Here is a 24,352-nt window from a genome sequence, read left to right on the forward strand (position 1 = left end):
TGATAAATAATGGTATAGAAGCAAAGAACAGTCAGCAATAGGTTGGAGTGTAGATGCATTATGCCATCACACATTAAGGTGTATTTACAGAGATTTATTGTTTCAAAATGAATTTGTAGTGCACACTAAACTAACAGCTGTCCTTTTTATGAATTAAATTTAATTAAATTGAAATACTGGAGTAAAATAATGCGTTTTGAGTATTGGTTACAATATTTTATAATATATATTATTTCCTGGTAGTCAGGAGGATAGGGGATTTTCACACAGTTGCACTGAGGACATCCAATGCCACCCTGTCTTGGCATCTTGCCACTCCTTTACCATGCTAAATTTGCCATGTGCCATGGAGGGTTTGTGAGTGATCTGCAATCACAAGGGAGAGGAAGGAAAATAGAAAAATACACTTTACATCAGCAACCCAACTGCTCAAATCCACAGTCATGGAGGGTCCATTTGTGAGATAATTTGCACCAAAGTACTTTACAATTGATTGCAAACCTCACAGTAATCACACTCTCACTGAAGGGAGAGCAGCTGTGTTTCACAGATTTGTGGCAGGAGAGGCAATTTCCCACCAATCGCCACCACAGGGCATATAAAGGGAGGTGGCATTGATCTTGCTCTCTCTTTCTCTCTTTGTGTTTGGCTGAGGCACTTCCATGTATTGTGTCCTGCCACTCTACACAACCTGCCACAGATGGTTGCTGTGCTGCTGGTCTGCCGCTATAGGTATAACCGGCAGGTTGACCAGTGTGGGGCCAGGCTGACCAGTGTGGAGTCAGCAGACAGACTGACCAGTGTGGAGCCAGCAGACAGACTGACCAGTGTGGAGTCATCATCAGACAGACTGACCAGTGTGGAGTCAGCAGACAGGCTGACTGTGTGGAGTCAGCAGACAGGCTGACCAGTGTGGAACCACAGACGGAGCTGACCGGTGTGGGTCTTCAGCAGACAGACTGACCAGTGTGGAGCCAGCAGACGAACTGGCCGGTGTGGAGTCCAGACAGGCTGGTGTGGAGTCAGAAGACAGGCTGACCAGTGTGGAGCCAGCAGACAGACTGACCGGGTGTGAGTGCGGTCAGCAGACGGGCCAGCCCGGCCAGTGTGGAGCCAGCAGACGGGCCTTGACCAGTGTGGGTCGTCAGCGAAGACAGGAAGCTGACCAGTGGAGTGGGTCGGCAGACAGACTTGACCAGTGTGGAGCCAGCGACATGTACTGACCAGTGTGGAGTCGTCCAGCAGACGGGCCCGGCCAGTGTGGGTCAGAAGACAGGCTGGCCGGTGTGGAGTCAGCAGGCTGACCGGTGTGGAGCCAGCAGACGGGCTGGTGAGTGTAGGTCAGCAGACGGAGCTGACCGGTGTGGAGCCAACCCGGCAGACAGACTGACCAGCCGGGTATTAGGTCGTCAGCAGACAGACTGACCAGTGTGGAGTACGTCAGCAATGACTGACCAGTGTGGAGTCAGCAGACAGAGCTGACCAGTGTGGAAACCAGCAGGCAGACTGACGGTGGAATGCGTCAGCAGACGGGCCCCGGCCAGTGTGGAGCCAGCAGACAGACTGACCAGTGTGGAGCCAGCAGACAGACTGACCAGTGTGGAGTCGTCAGCAGACAGACTGACCAGTGTGGACCATCTCTAACACCAGGAGCATAAGCTACAGCAGGAGACAGAGTTCAGAGTCAATATACAGAGACTATTCAAACTTGCCATCTATGGTCAGTTTAGAGTCTTGATGAAGGATTTTACATTCATTATTCTAAGCAGTCCAACAAAGCTCATAACAGGATATTGTTTGTTACAGCTGTATCTAAGATTCAAATTATTTTTTTTTTTTAAACATGTGGCATTATGGTCTGGATCAGAGTGGTAGGTTGGATGAATGATGGGTTTCTCTTAACTTTCATCTGAGATGGGGTAAGAAAACCATGATGACAGAGATAAGTATTTTAAACATTAATTAATTATACATGTGTGTGCATGTTTGTTGTCCTGTGTTGCATGAGCTAACGCCAGCTAACAGCTAACTGCTACCGGACTAAAAGGGATGTTTATGTGTGTATGTGTGTGTGTGTGTGTGTCTGCTCCCTGTTAGCACAAAGTTAGCAGGCTAACAGCTCATTGTGTGTGAATTTCATTATCTGACAGTAACATTGGAGCAGATTTCAGAGAAATCATGAGTCTAGTATATTTAGTTTCTGAAGTCATGATCAGTGCCCTGATGATTTTTCATGGAAACATCGTCATAAACAAAACAATGAAGTTTTTGAAGATACAGTAAACTATTATTTATTCATATGACATTACATTACATTACATTACATTACATGTCATTTAGCAGACGCTTTTATCCAAAGCGACTTACAATAAGTGCATTTAAACATTTGGGTACAAATAAGAGGTAGAAGTAAGTAAGAGCTTCAAGTGAACCAGACTATGAAGTGCTAGTCATAAGTGCGATGTATACGTTTTTTCTTTTTTTTTTTTTTGTCGTCTTAGTCGAGGTAGAGTCGGAAGAAATGTGTTTTTAGTCGGCGGCGGAAGATGTGGAGGCTTTCCGCTGTCCGGATGACGATGGGGAGCTTGTTCCACCATTTGGGAGCTAGGACAGTGAACAGTCTCGAGTTCTGCGAGTGCCTCTGCGATCCTCTCAGTGAGGGGGCAGCGAGCCGGTTTACTGATGCAGAGCAAAGTGGGCGGTACTGAGACTGTGTGTGTGTGGCGGGGCGTGATTTCATGCACATGCACACATTTGCAGGCTGCGGTTATGATGTGAAACCATGCACTAAGACTGAAGACATCCAAACTATGAAGGAACACATTATATAGTTATATAGTATATAGTGTTAAAGAAACCAGGATATGTTTATATTTGATATTCTTTTGCTTAGATGACAGCTTCTCTTAATCAGCTTCATGAGGTCGTGACCTGGAATGGTTTTCAGTCCTGAAGGAGTTCCCAGAGGTTCCCGTTATATTTGAGAGCATCAATAGCACTATTTGACCACTGTTCTAATCCATATTATGGCAAGAATCAAGTAAAGAGAAGCAACAGTCCACTCCTTTAAAACATAAAGGTCAAGAACTTTGAACATTATCCTCAAGTGCAGTCGCAAAGACCATCAAACACTACGATGAAAGTGGCTCTCATGAGAAATGCACCAGGACAGGAAGACCAAGAGTTACTGCTGCTGCAGAGAACTTCATCAGAGTTACCACAGATTAACAGCACCTCAGATTAGAGGCCACATGAATGCTTCACAGTGATCAAGTAGCAGACTCATCTCAACATCAACTGCTCAGACGGGACTCTGTGAATCAGGCCTTCAGAGTTGAATCGCTGCAAAGAAGCCACAATAAATCTCATGCCATTCCACAGCCGTTTATTTCTCTGTGAACTGTGATTTCAAACACTCCAGGTTCATGTACATGGACAAATGACAGCAAAGATTATTAAATTATAATATAATGTGAAACCATGAACTAAGACCATCATCCTTTCATTGACTATCAGACAAACCCCACCGTGTGTGTGTGTGTGTGTCGGACTGGATTTGATGTATACTCAACTCTGATGCTCATCCCACAAATGCATTTCTTCACAAATGTGGCACCATTTAAATAAATGATGGGAAATAAACAGACTTTCCAACGGTGTAAGAAATAATGGACCAAACACAAATTTCCTTTTTGGGTTAAATTTATACTGAAAATGGCAATAAAACTGAACATTTATTTGTTCAGTCTTGTCTTTCTGTGTTTTATTACATTTATTAAATTCAGAGAATAAACATGATAAAAACATGTCAACAAAGAGTTTCTGTCACATATAAGAAATGTGTCTCTACTGGTGAGAGGAACAGAGGGTCATGTTAGAATGACCTGCAAATTAAACAACAACTATTTTTCCAGCTGTCCTGCTTATACAGCTTTATTTGTTACAGTGAAGGTATAGTTGTCATCCTTTCAATAGAAGAAGATAATATTTTGATGGTGTCTATCTGAAATTGTATTATATCTAATACACTGTGTATATTGAATCTTTACTGAACTGAAGGTTTTTCTCTCTCATTTACAGCATCTCATTTAAAGCATCTCATTTAAAGCATTTAAACAACCATGTAATGGTTGTAATGTCCTTCCAGGTCACTGGTGGAGGGTGACGTCATGCTTTGTCCTGCATGCTGTGCTGCTTCTGCAGACAGAGGGACACGCAGACGTCCCTGCATCGTGTAATCATAACACTGGAGACGAGTCAGCACAAAAACAGAGGTGTAGTCTCCGCTCGCTGCACCAACGACAGAGGGTAAGATTGGTTGGGGAATAAAACTATTACAATCCTTTAAAGACCCATCACATCCCACCTGTAATGATCCACACTGATCACGGCTTTACTGACAATACAATACTAAGTCTCTCATCACTGCTTTCACATGTTCCACATCTCCTAAAACACCCTGAGGAGTTGTGTCCACAGAGTGACACCCATCTTATTTTTGACAGCCTTTTCAAACAACACTGTATGCACAACGCTTCGTCCTGTCACACACTCTAAAGGACAATGTGATAAAGAGCCAACGTTCATCTCACAGTATGAAACTTTATATGCAGAACGACCTTGGACAAAGCATATGTCATGTGATTAATACACTGTGAATATTGAAGCTATACTAAACTGGTTTTGTCTGAATTGACATAAATTCCCTAAAAAAGTCGATTGTTTATGAATTGATGAGTTGATGTGGGTGGAGCCATATTTCTTCATCTGTTCAGGCTGCTGTCGAAACATGTCAGCTGAAGATGGCAGTCTCAGTAAAGCATGCTTGTTCATTGTGTAAGGCTCATTCTTACACAACGTCTCAGAGATATTAAGTCCTGGATGACCTGTAACTTTCTACTTGGGGTGGAGTGGCTCAGTGGTTAAGACCGGTACCCTGTGTGCGAAAGACATCATGGTCGCAATGGTCGCAAGTTCGACTTCACCCCAGGCTGAACTCAATTCCATTCTAAGTCGCTTTAAATAAAAGCGTCTGCTAAATGACATGTAATGTAAACTCAGAAAAAACAGAGGTCATTATACTCGGCCCTAAACACCTCAGAGAAAAACTTTCTGTTGTCATGGGATGTCATTAACCTTGTCTCTTTTTCTCCCTAGTTTGTGTCCTTCCTTCCTTCCCTCTCTCTCTCTCTGTATTCTCATCTTGCAGGTTGCAGGATATTACCACCATTATTATTGTGCTATAATTAAAAGTCAATATCATTGACTGTATAAACTTGTAACTTGATACAGTTGTTGTGTCTTGTCCTTTCTCTCCCCCCTTTCTGTCCCCCACCTCTCTGCTGTCCCCCATTTTCCTTTCACCCCAACCAGTCGAGGCAGATGACCGCACACCTCTGAGCCTGGTTCTGTCAGAGATTTCTTCTTCTGTTAAGAGGGAGTTTTTTCTCTCCACTGATGCCTAGTGTTTGCTCATTGTGTGAACTGTTGTGTTTCTCTGCTCTCCTTGATGTTGTCTATGTACAGACCTGAGATCATGTATGTTATGATTTGGCGCTATACAAATATAATTGAATTGAATTGAATTCTAGGACTTCAAAACAAGAGGATTTTTTTTTTAATAAAACATACAACATGGAAACTTAATGGTTAGTAATTTTTTGCCAATAAACCTGTCAGCTCTGCCTTCAACACCATCATCCCGGCTCTGCTTCAGGAGAAGCTCTCCCAGCTGAGCATGCCTGACTCCATCTGCAGGTGGATCACTGACTTCCTGTCTGACAGGAAGCAACATGTGAAGCTGGGAAAACATGTCTCCGACTCACAGGTCATCAGCACCGGATCCCCCCAGGGCTGCGTTCTTTCTCCTCTGCTCTTCTCCCTGTACACAAACAGCTGCACCTCCAGTCACCAGTCCGTCAAGCTCCTGAAGTTCGCGGACGACGCCACCCTCATCGGACTCATCTCTGATGGTGACGAGTCCGCCTACAGGTGGGAGGTTGACCAGCTGGTCACTTGGTGCAACCGAAACAACCTAGAGCTCAACGCTTTAAAGACAGTGGAGATGGTCGTGGACTTCAGAAAGAACTCAGCCTCACCTGCACCCATCAACCTCTGTGACTCCACAGTTGACACTGTGGATTCCTTTCGCTTCCTGGGAACTATCATCACCCAGGACCTCAAGTGGGACCTGAACATCAGCTCTCTCATCAAAAAAGCCCAGCAGAGGATGTACTTCCTGCGGCAGCTGAAGAAATTCAACCTGCCAAAGACAATGATGGTGCACTTCTACGCCTCCATCATTGAGTCCATCATCACCTCCTCCATCACCATTTGGTATGCTGCTGCCATGGCCAAGGACAAGGGCAGACTGCAGCGTGTCATTCGGTCTGCAGAGAAGGTGATTGGCTGCAATCTTCCATCTCTCCAGGACCTGTTCGCCTCCAGAACTCTGAGGCGTGCAGGAAAGATTATGGCTGATCCCTCCCACCCTGGACAGAAACTCTTTGAGTCACTCAGAAACTCTTTGAGTCACTCAGGGCGTGAGGCCCAGAACCTCACGCCACAAGAACAGTTTTTTCCAGTCTGCTACTAGACTTATCAACAAGGCCTGGAGACCCCCCCGACACTCTGACTCCTCACACTCCTCCTCTGCCTCTACATGTCACATTATCATTACATCCTTTTTATGCATTACATTAACGTCATTACTGTGAACTTTTCACCTGGTGAATATTTCACTGTTACTCACTTACTGCCCAGTTGTACTGCCCTTTACTGCTCTTTCTGTAGTGCTCTTTTTCATCTTTTAAAAAAAAAAAAACAACAAAAAAACATTTATATACTGTGTATATATACGTATACTGTTCACTTAACTTTTTAAAATTGTGTATGGGGGGGGTGGCCGTGGGTGCACTCCTGAGCGCTCGATTCCTGCCCACCCCCTGGCCGTGTTGGGACTGGCGGTCTGGGTGGGGGCGGCAGTGGTGGCCATGAGGCGTCGCTGGACGTGGGGGATCGGGTCCCCTGCGCTCGGTCTGGGGGGTGTCCGGGAGGCATGGTTGTGGCTCATCATGCCGCACCTCCCTGAAGGTGCTGTGGTGGGCGGCAGTCTGCCTACCCGGCGGGGGTCGTCGGCCGGCGCAGATGCTCCTGGATGTTGGGGGACCCCTCTCCGGGGCACCGCGGGGTTGGGCACGGCGGGTCCTTGGACCACTGGCCCTGCCTCTACCTGGGGGGTCTGGACCGGCTCGGGAGTATGCCTCTCTTCTGTCTCTGGGGGCCCCCTTGGCTGGTGGCCCTACGTGGACCTCCGCCTGTCCCTCCCTGGGCTGGGGGGCATGCGGTCGGCTTCTGGGGGGCGGTGGGGGTGGCAGTGGTGGGTATCTGGCCGTGCCTCCCTGGTGGGCGGTCTGGGGGGGCTCTGCTCCCCCCGGTGGTGGGCTGGCCCTGCCCTTGGGCGCTGGCGGGCTCTGGGTGCGGAGGCCCTGGGCCTCTGCGGCCTGCCTGGGTGTGGGGTGGTTCGGCCTCTGTCCGTGGTCTTGTCGCCGTCGACCCCCTCGGGTCGACCTTGGGTGGGGGGGGCTTTCCCCCCGCATTCCTCCGACGGGCCCCCTGCGGGACAGATGCGTTGCTATCCTGGGGGCGGTGGCTGTGGGCCTCTCCTGCCCGGTACGGCTACTGGGCGCCTTAGGCGCCTGGATGATTTTCGGCCCGTCGCTGGGGACGGGCCGGACATTGGCACGGTCCCCCACCCCAATTCCAATCATACCTAATGACAACCCCTGCACATATACACTGATATGCACGATCAAACACACACTAACACGCTAAGATAAATTAAATTTAACTGATATAACTGTTGTAAGCCCGGACATACTCTCTTGATGTGGTCGTTAACAATTACTATATAAACTGTATCTGAAAGTATGTTCTGTATACGCTAAATAATTTTAACTGTTTAATGTTATTAACCTGTTACTAACACACTAATGTCACCCTTAAGTTGCCTAGGTTCTGTCTTATCAGGTATGTTCTGTCTACTTTATATAATTTCAATTTAATGGTACTAACCCATGTATTATACTGTTGTCCACCTTGCTCTCCCTCTCTCTCACTCTCGATCTCCTTCTCTCTTCTTTTTTCTCCCTCTCTCTCTCGCTCTCTCTCTCTCTCTCACTCCCCCTCCCTTCCTCCTCCCCGCTCACTCCCCATCCCCTTGTCAGTCCACTCCCTGTCCCCCTGTCCGGTCCGGCTGCCCGCAACACATAATCATAAAACGAATAAATAAAAATACTGCAGTTATGAGTATCCCAGACTCGTCCTGCACATATCAAATCTGTCCGACACCAAAAGGCATGCAGTCAATCATATTACATGTCCTGGGTACTAGACAGGACAGGTTAAAAAAAAAAATAAATAAATAAATAAAATTGTGTATGCTTCTTATGCACCAATGACACCAGAACAAATTCCTTGTATGTGCAAATCGTACTTGGCAATAAAGCTCTTCTGATTCTGATTCTGACGATCCCACTCTCCTCCACGTTATTATTCTTGTAGACATTAATTAATTATACATGTGTGTGCATGTTTGTTGTCCTGTGTTGCATGAGCTAACGCCAGCTAGCTCATGCAACAGCGGAAAGTTTTACTCCATGCTGCTCTCTCTCTCTCCCCTCTGCTGGAGGCGTGGCTGACCTACTTCCCCTGATGATGCTGGTAATCAGCAACACCTGCGGCGGCTCATCCTCACCTGCTCCTGATGAGCAATCAGGAGGCTTCTTAAGCCTTTGCCGCCTTTGCCTTCCTAGGCTTCTCCACCAGCCTGCGCCTGTGCCGACCCCGGTCACCTCAGTTCCTAATGTGGTTAGCCCTCCATCACCATCAGTAACTGTGCCCTTACTCGCACCACGTGAACCATACGTGCCCATCATCCCTGAACGTTTCTCCGGAGACATAGGTAAATGTGCTAGTTTTCTTTTTCAGTGTTCTCTAGTTTTCGATTTACAACCCGCCACATATCCTTCCAACAATGCAAACATAGCATTCATTGTAAACCTTCTCTCAGGTAGAGCTGCACAGTGGGCTACAGCCATATTGAATAATCCATAACTTACAACACTTTTACGTCTGATCTCCATAGGGTTTTTGATCATCCCCTCCAGGGGAATGACGCCGCTTCGCAACTGCTGAGCCTTCGTCCGGGTAATACTTCGGTCACAGATTACTCGATTGTCTTTCGTATCCATGCAGCCAAGTGTGGGTGGAACGACATGGCGCTCCGGGGAGTGTTTATTCAGGGCTTAAGTGAGGAGTTGAAGGATGAACTGGCAACCCGTGATGACTCGATAAATTTAGATTCCCTAACGATTCGCTTAGACAATTGACTCCGAGAGAGATGCCGCGAGAGAGCCAAGGCTCGACGCTCCCCACCTCTCTCACATTCACTCATTCCAGTCAAGCCCTCCGTCGATCGGCCCAGTCCCTCACTCCCCTCAGTCCCCAACACTGACTTCATCGCCTCCTGCCCCTCCCGGCCAAAAGACTGAGCTCACCAGCACACGCAGGAGTGCTGGTGAGTGCTCTCCCTCTCTTCTTCCTCGTCGACTGCGGAGCAGATGACTACTTCCTCGACCTGAAGATCGCCAACCAAGCCAGGATCCCTACTGTCCCCCTCCCTGAACCAAAAACCATCCTGGACCTGGACGGCAAACCCCTGGCCAAAGTCACCCATTGAACTCAGCCCGTCACTCTTCTTCTTTCTGGCAATCACCACGAACAGATCCAATTATTTCTGATTCCGTCCTCTTCCGCCCCTGCAAATGCTGGGTTTACCATGGTTGGCTTGTCATAGCCCCCAATTTAACTGGTCTACAGTCCAGCTCACTGACTGGAGTGTCTCAAGTCATTCCCAGGGCCTCCACTCCGCTCTCCCTGTCTCTCCCTTGGGTCCAGAGCCATTCCCTGCACCACCAGATCTCACCTCTGTTCCTCGTGAGTATCATGACTTGGGCGAAGTCTTTTCTAAACAGCACGCACTCTCGCTGCCTCCCCACCTTCCTTACGACTGCGGCATCGACCTGCTCCCTGGGGCTACTCTCCCCTCCAGCCGTCTTTATAACATCCTGTTCCCTGAGCGCGAAAGCATGGAGAAATACATCCACGAGTCCTTAGTTGCTGGCCTCATCCGTCCATCGTCATCCCTGGTTGGAGCAGGATTTTTCTTTGTCCAAAAGAAGGATGGTTCCCTAAGGCCGTGCATCGATTACCGGGGACCAAATGAAATAACAGTCAGAAACAAGTACACCCTGACCCTGCTCGATGCAGCTTTCAGTCCCCTCAATAAAGCACAGATTTTCTCAAAACTGGACCTGCGCAATGCCTACCACTGAGGGGGACGAATGGAAGAATGCATTCAACACCCCTTTGCGCCACTTCGAATACCTGGTAATGCCCTTCGGCCTGACCAGAGCCGTTTTCCAGAGCCTGGTCAAAGGTTCCTCTTTGTTTACGTAGATGACATCCTCATTTTTTCTGAGACGAAGGAGGAACATGTCCAGCATGTCTGTTTGGTACTCCAGCGCCTTCTGGAGAACCGGCTGTTTGTGAAGGCCGAGAAGTCCGTCTTCCACACTACATCCGTTCCCTTTCTGGGTTTCATCGTTGAGCGAGGCCAGCTCTCTCCTGACCCAACAAAGATCAGTGCCGTAAGAGACAGGCCCACCCCCTCCACTCGTAAGCAGCTCCTCCGTGCTGCTCTCTCTCTCTCTCCCCTCTCTGCAGGAGGCGTGGCTGACCTACTTTCACTGATGACGCTGGTGGTCAGCAACACCTGCGGCGGCTCATCCTCACCTACTCCTGATGAGCCATCAGGAGGTTTCTTAAGCCTTTGCCATCCCAGTCACCAGCATCAGATTGTTTTTGCTCTACCAGTGGTAACTCCTATGACTTCTGTTGTGATTTCTGAAACTCTGACTTCCGGAACACTCACTGGTGTTGTTCTGCCTCAGGTCGCCACGTCTCCTGCTTCCCCGAGAGCCGTGGATTCACCACAACCCATCTCGGCCATTGGAACCTCCCCTGTCTCTATTCACCATTGTGAGTCATTCCATCAAGCATTCCTCTACTCACTGACTCTCACCCTGGGCTCTCGCCATCTCCCGGCACAGCTGCATTGGCCATCTCTCCGAACCCCCCTCCCTTTCTCATTCCCCTTGCATCATCAATTATATACAATTCCCGCAATAAACCTTGTTAAATCGTGATCTGTCTCCTCTGCATTGTTGGGTCCTCTGTGTAGTCAAACCGCTCTTATTAGAGAGCGTAACAAAACCGTCCTGAAGTTTACACACAGAGGAAAAGAACATTTGAAGGGAGATCTCAAAAAAGTTTCATTTACTTCTCCTATAGACAATTATGAGACTTAATAATTTCTCCTGTCTCTCACCTTTTTCCTCCTGAGCAATAAGATGCACTAAATCTCAATTATGTCTCCTTTTAAGTTTAAGAAGTGATCTCATCGAGCTCTAATATGATTGTTGTGTTTTTGTCAGCTCAGACATCAGAGAACTCTCTCTATAAACTCAATCTACTCTCATCCCAGCTTCATACACTCACACGCCACACATGGCATTTCTCATGCTGATCCAATCCAATCCAACTTTATTTATATAGCACTTTAAAAAAGTGCTGTACATCAGGGATATATAAAACAAATAAAATATAAAAATGTGTGACCTAGCAGACCTAAGAACAAACAATAAAACACTGTAGAAAATATAAAACAACATGAATAAACAAGGCATACAATAAAACTATTAAAAAAAAGATAAAAACCAACGTCTCATACTGGGATGAAAGCCAAAGAGTAATAATGGGTTTAAAGATGCTTGCTTGTCTAATATGCTGTGGAAGATTGTTCCACAATCTCGGCGCAGCAACAGAAAAAGCTCTGTCTCCTCTAGATTTAGGTAACTGTAGGAGTAGCTGATCAGCTGACCTCAGAGACCAGGCAGGAGTGTAGGGATTAAGCAGCTCAGATAGGTAAGGAGGGGCAAGACCATTGCAGATTCTTTCTGTGATGTAGTAAAGTGAAATACGATTTGGTGTCAATACGGGATCCTTTATTCTGAAAAGTAAACGGATGTTTTATTTTCCTAATTCCTCTCCCTCTCGTACTGAATTCTGTTGAATTCATGCAGCAGAAATAGAAGTGCTGCATATTCACACGCAGCCTTTGACACATGGACTAGAATGTATATCAGAAGGAAAAGTACAGCCAGGAATGCCTTGGGCTAGCACTGCTCCTAGACCAATGGCAGATGCATCAAATTGCACCAGGAACCTCTGTTTGAAGTCTGGACTCCGGAGAACTGGGGAAGAGCACAGGTGAGCTTTCAAGGTGCTGAAAGGGGCCTCACAGTCATCTGATCAATTCACCAGGTTCTTCTGGTCCTTACGGGTCAACTCAGTGAGTGGGGCGGCAATGGTTAAGAATTGGGGCACAAATCTTCGGTACCATCCGGCCAATCCCAGAAAGGACCATACCTCTTTCTTTGTTCGAGGATGAGGGCATTTCTGGATAGCTTCAACCTTATCCACTTGTGGGCACACCTCTCCTTGGCCCAGTTGATATCCTAGGTAACTTGTTTCCCGTTTCGCCCATTCACACTTGGAGAGATTGAGTGTCAGTCCAGCTTTCTGAATCTTCCCCCGGACCAGTGCTAGATCACAAACATGCTCCTCCCAGTTGTCGCTGAAGATAACCACATCATCAAGGTAGGCAGCACTGCGGTGGTCACAACCTTCCAGTACCTTGTCCATCAATCGCTGGAATGTAGCAGGTGCTTTATGTAGTCCAAAAGGCATCACAGTAAACTGGTAAAGTCCTGCTGGAGTTCGGAAGGCAGTATATGGTCGACAATGGCACTTGCCAGTATCCTTTGCACAAGTCCAAGGTAGTGATGTACTTAGCTGCTCAGATCTTCTCAAGTAGATCGTCAATCCTTGGCATAGGGTAGGCATCAAACTCAGAAATTGAATTGAGCTTCCTAAAGTCAATACATATCCGCTGCGATCCATCCTTTTTGAAAACGATGACCACTGGACCGCACCACTCTGAGTTGGATGGCTCAATCACTTGGAGTCTAAGCATCTCCTCCACCTCCTGCTGTAATTTTACCAGATGCTGTGGAATCCGGTAGAGACGCTGGTGTACAGGTTGTCCATCCTTTAAACGGATGGCATGCTCAACATATGTTGTCTTTCCGGGGTTGGCAGTGAACAAGGTAGGGGTCTCCTTGAAAACCTGGAGGAGTTGGGTTGCTTGTTGCTGTTCCAGATGAGTTAGCACAGGAGAAGCAGATGTTGCCATGGTTTCCAATCCAGTGTCAGGCTCTTCTTCTGTCTCTACCTTCCTTACCATCAGGACCTGGCTGGAAATGGAGGCTGGACGCTCATTCCACTCCTTCAGAAGGCTGACATGGTAATTTGCCTTGGCTTCTTCTTCTCAGGATGATGTACCTCATATGTGACTGGGCCCATCTTCTGTGTAATGACATATGGGCCTTGCCATTTGGCCAAAGGTTTGTTATTAGATGATGGCAGAAGCAGTAAGACTTTTTGGTCTGGCCATACTGCACTACCCCTCTGTCATGCAAGATGGAAGATGGGGCCCCTCAGTGCTTTTGAAGCAGATCCATTGGCCCCTGGATGTCCCAACCATACAGCAGTTCAAACAGGGAGAAACCAGTTGATGCCTGGGGAACTTCACGGTAGGCGAAGAGGAGGAAAGGCAACCAGCGGTCCCAATCTTTGCCTGTGTCAAACAAACTTTTGCAGCATCCTCTTCAAAGTCTGGTTAAAACGTTCCACCAGACCATCAGTTTGTGGGTGGTATGGTGTGGTTTTGATGGGTGATATGCCCAGCTGTTTGTAAAATAGCTGTGACAACTTGGAGGTGAAATTAGTCCCTTGATCGGTCAGAATTTCATGTGGGATCCCCACTCTTGAGAAGAGCTGCACCAGGGCTCGCAGTACAGCAGGTGCAGTGATTGTGCGTAGGGGAAAAGCTTCAAGGAACCAGGTAGCATAGTCACACACGACCAAAATGTATTGCTTTTCAGCAAAGGGCCCACAATGTCCATGGCGATTCTACGAAATGGAATTGATATGACAGGAAGTGGCTGCAGAAATGCTCTGTCAGATTTAGGGGTAGTGCATGATTTCTGACAGGTGGGGCATGTAGCACAGTATTTCTGAATATCAGTGTACATGGAGGGCCAGTAAAAAGGTGAAGTGATGCGCAGATATGTTTTGTGGCGGCCAAGATGTCCAGCCCATGGTAGTGAATGTGCAAGGTGCATAATGATGTCTCTACATTGGACAGGCACTACTAGACGCTTGTGATCATTGTCAATTGTGTACAACACCCCCTCATCAACAATACATTTTTCCCCCACACTGTTTCCATTTTCCATGAGTGTCATCTCCACTTTGCAACATAGAAATATTTTCAGGTACATCCCACATTGCGCTAGACATTAGGTTTTTGCTTTCAGGCACTGCTGAATTTAGCTGCTTTTCAAAGTGTCGTGTGTGCGTCTTTGCGCTCTATCAGCGAGTGTGTGTGTGTGCCATTAGTTACGTGTCACTCCGTCACATCATCCCCCTCCTCTGGGAGGTTGTCAGTGTGCGGCAACCTGGGCAGTCTGCTACCACATTGACTTTACCAGAGCGGTGACGGATGCTGAATCTGAAAGGTTGAAGAGAGAGGTACCATCGAGTCAAACCCTTCAAGTTGAAAGACGACTCGAACACTGAGCTACCATAAAGGTAAAGCGAGAATTGAAAAATAAGTTAAGAAAAGTTAAGGAAATTAATTTTTCAATATCCCAAAGTATAAATATCTTTAACTCCATGTGCTATTCTGTGTCTGTGGTACTTCAAATCTTTTGTTTGGGTTTAAGCGACACAAACTTAGCAGAAAGTATAGAGAGCAGTCGACCAACTCACCTAAAATCATGTGCTTAAAATACTGTAGCTAAGTAGATTTAGATTTTATTAGGTGGGCCTTGTGTTGAGTCCCCACTGGCAGCCATGTTTTGTCAGAGCATCTTGAACTCTCTCTGCTGGTTCTCTGCTGATGCACTGTGACCATTGCCCAGGGTGCCATGATAAGTGCTGGAATCAAAGTGACAGCAGGTATACCAGAGCAAGGAAAGGTTAGCACCAAGCAACGTGCATGCAGAGGTGGAGAAGGTGGAGAGGAGGAGAGGTGGAGAAGGTGGAGAAGGTGGAGAAGGTGGAGAGGGGCATCACCGGGATTCAGGAGAAGCCGGGATAAAAAGTGCTGTCGTGCTGTAGCTTTAGAGGCGTCAACAATAGATTTTGAAATGATTACAAACAGCAGAGTGTTATAATAGGATGCTCCTGACAGCATTGTCTCAGACTTGCCCATACACCAATGTTATATTACGTAACCATGGCTACCACAGCATGACAAGCACTGGAGAGTGAGGCAAGAATGCAAGATTATCTGCCGTTGGCAAGAGAACTTCCTGTGTTGCTATGTGGCCTTCACATCTAAAGATAGCACGCCCTGTGAAACAGTAATAGTGTCTCAGCTGCAACACACGCATGCTCTCTTACACACATCACACACAAAACAACCTCCAAATGAGATTTGAATCAGATCTGGAAAATAACCATTTCACAGAATTGAACTTTGAAATTTAATTAAAGAGGAACAAAACCTGTTCTGAAGCTGACTCCACCCAATGCCTGATTTTAAAGCCCACATAGACCGGAAGCTCCAATTAACGCTGCGTTTGTGTGTGTATCTGCGTCATTAGCTCGTTTATGAAACCCTAAAGTTATAGAACAAACAGTTCAGCCACTGCTGAGAAAATAGTGTTGCATTGTTTTCCTGGGCTCTGCGAAGCAGATCGGCACTTCCTTAATTTGATGTCGTCATCAAAAATCCTCACTGTCAAAAGAATTGAGATCCATAGGAAGGAGATCGGAGTCAGCTCAGTGTCCAAACAAGGGTTTAATCTTGTACAAGAGGAGCATTCACAAAGCAACACACACAGGCCAGTTACAAAGTGAAGACTCCCTGTCTTGTAGGAATCGCAAGGTATTTATCTGTCTCAATGGGTCAGCTATCACCCTGCCATAAGGTGCAGACCCCCGCCTCTGTGGGTTTGTTATCACCTTGCCCTCAGTCGCAGACCCATTGTCTCTATTCACAAGTTACTTCAAACAGTTCCTAAAACAATACATATGGTCACTGGCCAAAAGTCGCATCCAACAGTTACATTAACAATACAAAGAGTGAGTGGTCTCAGGTCACATCAACGGTTGCATTGAGCATTTGTCTTCATGTATTACATGAGGTGCATAATTCCCATAACACTCACCACTCCTCTCACCACCGTAGCGCCTCCTGGTGCGGGCACTAGTCCGGGCACATCCGGTTGCGTACATTCAACCACAGAAGAAGAAGAACTACTCTCGTTGTAGCTGCTGAGATGCAGAGCATCCACCGTGCCAGAGGGGGAGCTGTGTATCTGAGAGCTGGCCTATCTATTACGTCACTTCCAGGTACCTGGCCAATCACAGGACAGTGGGAAAGCTCTCGTTGGCTGGCCAATCACAACACAGTCCACGTTCTGGGGGTGTGGTTTTGGTCTGAAACAGCGCGGCTGACGAGAGCGTCAGTGAGGAGATATTTTGATCGGCTCGTTTGCAGGAATTAGGAGGTTTTTAATCATGAAAACAAGTTAATATATGTAAGTAGACCTCCATAACTAACATATATGTGCGATACAAGCATTCTATGTCACCTTTAAAAATCTACAAAAAGTGGGCAGGGAGTTATCGGTGAGTGAGCATCGCAGGGGGCGTGATGATCGAGTGACAGCAAGTACAAATCGTGGCAGCGGCAGCTTGGAGCTGCATTTAGCGCAAGACACACACATTTCAGTACCTTCAAACAACCACATGCTGATAAGTAATAAAAGTCAGCGCAAATAATTATAGACGAATAATCTATGAATCAATGATGTGAAGGCAGATTGCTCTGTGTCATTCATTCATACAGCTGTCTTGAATTAGCAACCTATCAGCCAATCAGAAAATAGTATTCACTGTCGCTGGGCGGAATGGACACGCTCCGCTCAGCCAAGTTCCACTTCACTGCTGCCGTCTCACGTCCGCCCGCTTCCACAGCTGCACAGCTGGAGTCAGAGACGAGTGGAAATCCACTGTAAATGTTGTAAACACAACAAACAGAGCAGAGTTTGTATTGAGCGAAAACAGAGGAGCACGCTGAGCTTGCGAGGACTCTTTCTGTGATGTAGTAAAGTGAAGTACCATCTTTTTATTTTCCTACTTCCTCTCCCACTCGTGCTGAATTCCGCTGAATTTCAGCACACACAGCCTGCTGTGTCTCTGGGGGCGTGGCCAGAGTGCTAGTTTAAAAAAGTGATTTATCATGTTTTCACATTGATTCACCAATACCTTTCAAAACACTATATCCAATGACTGAAATGTGACTCCCCTCTCATGAGTCACAGTGGGGCAGGTTTCACTTTGACCGGCTGCTGTACAGCACTGAGTGTAACGAAGAGGAACAAAATCCAAAAAACAAAGCCAACAACAACCAGTGTAAAGTGCAACAGACTAAACAGTATGTCCACTCACAGCTGGGGAGCCAAAATCTGCCTCCTGCCATTTGGGTCACTATGGAAACAGCCAAATACACAACTATCACTCTCATCAGCTTCATCTTAACACACTACAGTCAAGTCTGTGTGTGATATTCCATCTTCCCCTGCTACAAAAACACAAATCAAAGAATTTGATGTGGGAATGTATAACATTAGTGCATCCAAGCATGTTCATTATTATATGACAACAAATGCTAATAAAAATAAATGCAAAAGGCAGAAGAACAACTAACCCATACAGAACTGTATATATATATGTATATATACAATTCTATATATACTGTATATATACATATATATGTCCATATAGTATCCTGACAAAAATAACATTTTAAATTCCTTAAATTTTAGAAAGAAACAAACAGCTTTTTGTAGAAAACTAAATAAACTGCATTTTTAGAATGAAAACCTATCATGTTAAAATTAGTTAAAAGATGCAGGCTACCCCTTGTGGCAGCTCAAAATAAATCACTAGGACTGTTGTTGGTCACTGTTGTTGACTAAGGAAATAATGATTTTTTTTTCCTGCTCTCCACAATGATGAACTTATTATAGAATAAGAATAAGACCCATGGATACGTTTTAGAATAAGACCCATGGATACATTTTTAGAACAAGACCCATGGATACATTTAAGAATAAGACCCAATAAGACCCATGGATACATTTAGAATAAGACTCATGGATATTTTAGAAATAAGACCCATGGATCATTTTAGAATAGAATAAGACCCATGGATACATTTTTAGAATAAGACCCATGGATGCATTTTATAGAACAAGACCCATGGATACATTTTATACATTTTAGAATAAGACCCATGGATACATTTTAGAATAAGACCCATGGATACATTTAAGAATAAGAGCCATGGATACGTTTTAGAATAAGACCCATGGATTTTAGAATAAGACCCATGGATACATTTTAGAATAAGAGCCATGGATGGTAAGACCCATGGATTTTTAGAATAAGACCCATTTTTAGAATAAGAGCCACGGATATTTTTAGACCATTTAAGAATAAGACCCATGGATATTTTAGGATAAGACCCATGGATTTTTTAGATAAGACCCATGGATATAAGACCATGGACCCATGGATCGCATTTAGAATAAGACCACGGATGCGTTTAGAATAAGACCCATGGATACATTTAAGAATAAGAGCCATGGATACGTTTTAGAATAAGACCCATGGATATGTTTTAGAATAAGACCCATGGATACATTTAAGAATAAGAGCCAGAATAAATGTAAGAATACCCATGGATACGTTTTAGAATAAGACCATGGATACATGGATATGTTTAGAATAAGACCCATGGATACATTTAAGAATAAGAGCCATGGATACGTTTTAGAATAAATGTAAGAATAAGACCCATGGATACGTTTTAGAATAAGACCCATGGATACATTGGATACATTTAGAATAAGACCCATGGATACGTTTTAGAATAAGACCCATGGATAAGAATAAGACCCATGGATACACATTTAAGAATAAGACCCATGGATACATTTTTAGAATATGACCTATGGATACCCATTGACACACCCAAGGTACCAGATTGCTGTTATTTATACTACGATTGTCACTTGTGTCTCCCTGCCCTGATTCCTGAACACATGTTTTTCCTACCTGTGTCCTGACTTGTTTTGTTTGACCATCCTGTCGAATAAATCCTGCCTTTTTGAACTCTTAAACACTGCCTGCGCTTGAGTCCTCTGTACAGCCTGACACGTAGTAATATATTTTGAACCTTTTGTAGTTGTATATTGTATATGTGCCAATATCGTCAACAATGTTTTACATCCTTGTTCCATATCTTATTGTATTGCTTCTATTTTTACATTTTTCATATATATATCTTTTTTAACATTTATCTCATTTTATTAATTATTATTTCCAATTCTGTACTTGTCACTCACAGCTATAGTCCAAGGAATAAGCTAAAGTGGTTGTTGATCACCAGGGCCCCAGTTGGCTCAATAGAATTACATAGTTAGTTAGTTAGTTAGTTAGTTAGTGTAATGTAATCTGTAGTAGCTAGGTTATAGGTGATATCTCACCTTCATGGTGATAAACAGTGTTATTATTGTTGCATATAGTAAACTTAGATGTGTGTACATACAGTATATTAAACATAGAGTATGTTTATATATATGTTTTATGCATGCCATAACTGTATGATTCCTACATGTTTCTACACACACACACACACACACACACACACACACACACACGTGTATGGGATACTGATACAAATGAGTCATCATAGGCCAAATGACTCGAGACAACATCTCGTACAGTGTGATGGAAGACACAGTATTTCACTGATTCATTGTGTCACTGTCGCTACAGCTTTAGGGCCAGAGCACAGCAGAGCACAGCAGAGACTTCACATTCACATTCACGGGGAACATTTACAACGCAGCCCTCGGTTGTTTGCACACAAATCCATTGACATGACCGCAGATAGTGCGTCTCTTCTCCATAAGCACCTGTCTAAAGCACACACGCCCACACGGAGAGCAGATGACAGCTGTGCAGCACGTCTTCAGCCTCCTCCTCCTCCTCCTTCTACATTATCTTACCTGCCCTGTGCGCTTCAGCCAGGCGGACCTCGGTGATGCTGCTCGGGTCACTCTGGGATCGTCCTCGCTGCTGCAGCACGCAGTGTTCATCCAGCGCGTCCGACGATGCCATGGTGAAGAAGAAGAAGAGGAAGCGTAGTTTGCAACGCTGACAGGCGGAGCCACCGGCGGCCAAGATCGCCAGCAGCATCAAGTGGTGGAGCTGCTTTCAAGACTGCTGCTGCTGATGCTTATTGCTGCTGACGGTGATGCTGCTGCTGCTGATGATGATGATGACGGTGATGATGCTGCTGCTGCTGCTGCTGACGGTGATGACGATGCTGTTACTGCTGCTGCTTGGGAAATCCACTCCGCGTCGCGCAGCATCATGTCCTTCAAGTGCAAGGAGCAAACCCCAATGTTACAAATTCGACTTGATGCTTAAAAAAAAGAAGCAAAACTGAATAGATTTAAAAAATAAAACAAAAGATGCTAGAAAACGAGAACAAGCAGCACTGAGCCCACACTCACTAAGATAATAAACAATAACATATAAAATCAAATGATGTGCATAATACAGAACATGCATCAGGGTGAGAATGTACTGGAAAATGTTGTGAATAAAATTTAAGATTTTGAAATATTTGAAAGTGTTTATACAATCACAAAAAAACAGTTGTAATTACCTGTAAAATTGGGATAAAACACAATCAATAAATATCTCACAAATACTAGTGAAACATCTCACATACAACTGAAAATCAAACCTCTCACAAATACAAGGGAAACCTTTACCATAGACTACTGAAAATCAAACCTCTTACAAATACAAGGGAAACCTTTCACATAGAATACTGAAAATCAAACCTCTTACAAATACTAGGGAAACCTTTCACATAGACTACTGAAAATCAAACCTCTTACAAATACAAAACCTTTCACATAGACTACTGAAAATCAAACCTCTTACAAATACTAGGAAACCTTTCACATAGACTACTGAAAATCAAACCTCTTACAAATACAAACAGAAAATCAAAACAAATACTAGAAACCTTTACCATAGACTACTGAAAATCAAACCTCTCACAAATACTAGGGAAACCTGTCCCATAGACTACTGAAAATCAAACCTCACAAATACTAGAAACCTTTACCATAGACTATTGAAAATCAAACCTTTCACAAATACTAGGAAAGCCTTTCACATACTACTGAAAATCAACCCTCTTACAAATACTAGGAAACCTTTCCCACTACTGAAAACTCAAACCTCTTACAAATACAAGGTAAACCTTTCACATAAAATCAAACCTCTCACAAATACTAGGGAAACCTGTCCCATAGACTACTGAAAATCAAACCTTTCACAAATACTAGGAAAACCTTTCACATAGACTACTGAAAATCAACCCTCTTACAAATACTAGGGAAACCTTTCCCATAGACTACTGAAAATCAAACCTCTTACAAATACTAGGGAAACCTTTCACATAGACTACTGAAAATCAAACCTCACAAATACTAGACTACTGAAAATCAAACCTCTCACAAATACTAGGGAAACCTTTACCATAGACTATTGAAAATCAAACCTTTCACAAATACTAGGAAAGCCTTTCACATATACTACTGAAAATCAACCCTCTTACAAATACTAGGGAAACCTTTCCCATAGACTACTGAAAATCAAACCTCTTACAAATACAAGGTAAACCTTTCACATAAAATCAAACCTCTCACAAATACTAGGGAAACCTGTCCCATAGACTACTGAAAATCAAACCTCCTCCTCCTCCTCCTTCTACATTATCTTACCTGCCCTGTGCGCTTCAGCCAGGCGGACCTCGGTGATGCTGCTCGGGTCACTCTGGGATCGAGACACAAGACTGGTGGACTCAAATGCACGACTCCAGACAATATAAGGTTTAACAAAAAGTTTATGTAATAAGAGTATCAAAAAAAACGCTCTCAAAAATATGAACAAAAAACACTCACTGAAAAGCGATTTCTCAGTTAGCATAAACTGAACCATGGAAGCATGAATGACTAGACTATGAAAAAACTTGACGATGTAGCTCATGAACAAGACGAACTGGCAACATGACAGGAGAAGACCAGAACTATTTTAGCAAGGTGGAAGTGGTAACAGGTGAATACAATCAGGGACAGGGCAGACAATCACAGTGGCAGGAAGTCACAGAAGGGAAGGAGGTCAGGCTCTGAAATGAGAGGGAAAGGTGAATACAAAATAAAACAGGCAGTGCATATGAAAATAAAACATGAGTGATTTAACTTAACAAACTTGACGAGACATTACATTGACCTGTGGAAGCTTCTTGACAAAGATGCAGAAGATGTCAGAAAATCAAAGAAAGCGACTGCAGATATCTGTCTGTTCCTCTTCTGGACAGATCACATTAGGTCAATAATGCACAAAACCCTTTACCCAAACTTGTTCAACATGGCCAAACAGTTCCTGGCGACACCGGCATCTTCTGTGCTGTGAGAAGGTCTTCTTCAAATCTAGAGAGGTTGTCTCAAAAGAGAGAAATCCTCTAAACCCTCTGTGGAGAAAATGTCTGGATAAAAAATCACACAAGTACAATGTAAATAAAACATATATCATTATTACACCCACATGTTGTGAATTATAGGGGGAAAATGATTTAGGTAGTCAGCATTTATTTTAACATACTATAAGGTATAATGTAAAATGCTTTGTCATTCCTCACAAACAAACTCCTTTCCAAGGCTGTACAAGGGTTCAAAGCTTCATGAAGGTTTGTTTGGCCATCCTTAGCGCCACCTGTCTCACATGAAGAAGAAGATAGGAATCATCTAAAACAATCACAGATGGCACACTTCATGCAACAAGCCTCTGGCGCCCTCTGTTGGTCATTCATAAAAGAATGAAAATTTAAATAACCGAGCTACACATTACAAAGTGTGTAAATGCCATGTATAATCTGTATAATCTGCATTCAAATGTAGTTTAAAAATTTTCTCACTCGTTTACAGCAAGTAAATGGTCAGGAGACAAAAACTCAAAAATCTTTTAGACTCTTGTCATGTGTATTACTGATTTAAAACAAAACAAAGCATGAACAGAAAACACAAGGACAATGTTTGGCAATGAGAATATGGCTATGCAGCTTGAAGGCTACATGAGTGGGATTAGGCAGCAACAAAAACCAACACATTTTGTCTAAGATAATCAACATCACATTATGTGGGGCTACTGAGCCAGCACTATGTGTCCATGATGAAAATGCACTCAGAAACCCCAAACTACAACATCAAAGAGGCAGGCTAGTCAGAGCAGGCAGGGGCAAAAAGGGACAAACAAATAAAAAGCAAAATAAGTTACCAGGAGGAGAGTCTTATTCTCTGCACATCCTAACACAGTGGTCCACAGCTCCTTCAGGTTATTCCTCCCTGCAGGAAGTGCAATATACATATATAATATCTCATGTTCAATCTTGTTTATACTGTAAATATCAAGCTCATATATTCTGCAAACTGTCTATAATATACATTCTATTGTAACTTTTTATAGTCATATTGTTAATATCTCTCTACGTTTATTGTACTTTCAACCATTGATGACCATTTTTTGAATGGTCATCAAGACTAGAAAAGCACTATGTAAATACAGACCATTTACCTTTAGTGTGCAATTTTATGCAGCTGCTGTGATGACTCCGCCCACATTGAGGAGGTGCTATACAGTAATAGAAACACAACCAAACCGGTAGAGGCGAACTGAGAACATGTGGTGGACCATTACAGGTAAATATTCAATTCAATTCAATTTTATTTGTATAGCGCCAAATCATAACATAGATGATCTCAGGTCTCTGTACATAGACAACATCAAGGAGAGCAGAGAAACACAACAGTTTTCACACAATGAGCAAACACTAGGCATCAGTGGAGAGAAAACAGAAGAAGAAATCTCTGACAGAACCAGACTCACACATGTACAGCATCTGCCTCGACTGGTTGGGGTGAAAGGAAAATGGGGGACAGAAGGGAGG

General features: G+C 44.3%; 1 protein-coding gene and 1 long non-coding RNA gene across 3 annotated transcripts in view; both read right to left on the reverse strand.

Moving 5' to 3' along the window:
• Window positions 1-20,575, reverse strand: part of phactr3b (phosphatase and actin regulator 3b) — a 73,604-nt gene extending 53,029 nt beyond the window's left edge. The window contains exon 1 of the mRNA XM_044018684.1: window positions 20,334-20,575. Coding sequence (XP_043874619.1) covers window positions 20,334-20,523 — 190 coding nt within the window. The 5' untranslated portion in view covers window positions 20,524-20,575. The remainder of the gene's footprint in view (window positions 1-20,333) is intronic.
• A 1,622-nt stretch (window positions 20,576-22,197) lies between these two features.
• Window positions 22,198-24,011, reverse strand: LOC122764758. 2 transcript variants are annotated; one of them, XR_006359877.1, is made up of 5 exons: window positions 23,980-24,011; window positions 23,683-23,750; window positions 23,048-23,121; window positions 22,639-22,879; window positions 22,198-22,534 (listed from the first exon to the last, which is right to left on the reverse strand). It is a non-coding gene; the product is annotated as an uncharacterized LOC122764758 (long non-coding RNA). The 2 variants fall into 2 exon arrangements; XR_006359876.1 differs by having other exon boundaries at window positions 22,639-22,894.
• Window positions 24,012-24,352: the final 341 nt, after the last annotated feature.

Source organism: Solea senegalensis, unplaced genomic scaffold (assembly GCF_019176455.1).
Source record: "Solea senegalensis isolate Sse05_10M unplaced genomic scaffold, IFAPA_SoseM_1 scf7180000017644, whole genome shotgun sequence".
NCBI lineage: Eukaryota > Metazoa > Chordata > Actinopteri > Pleuronectiformes > Soleidae > Solea > Solea senegalensis.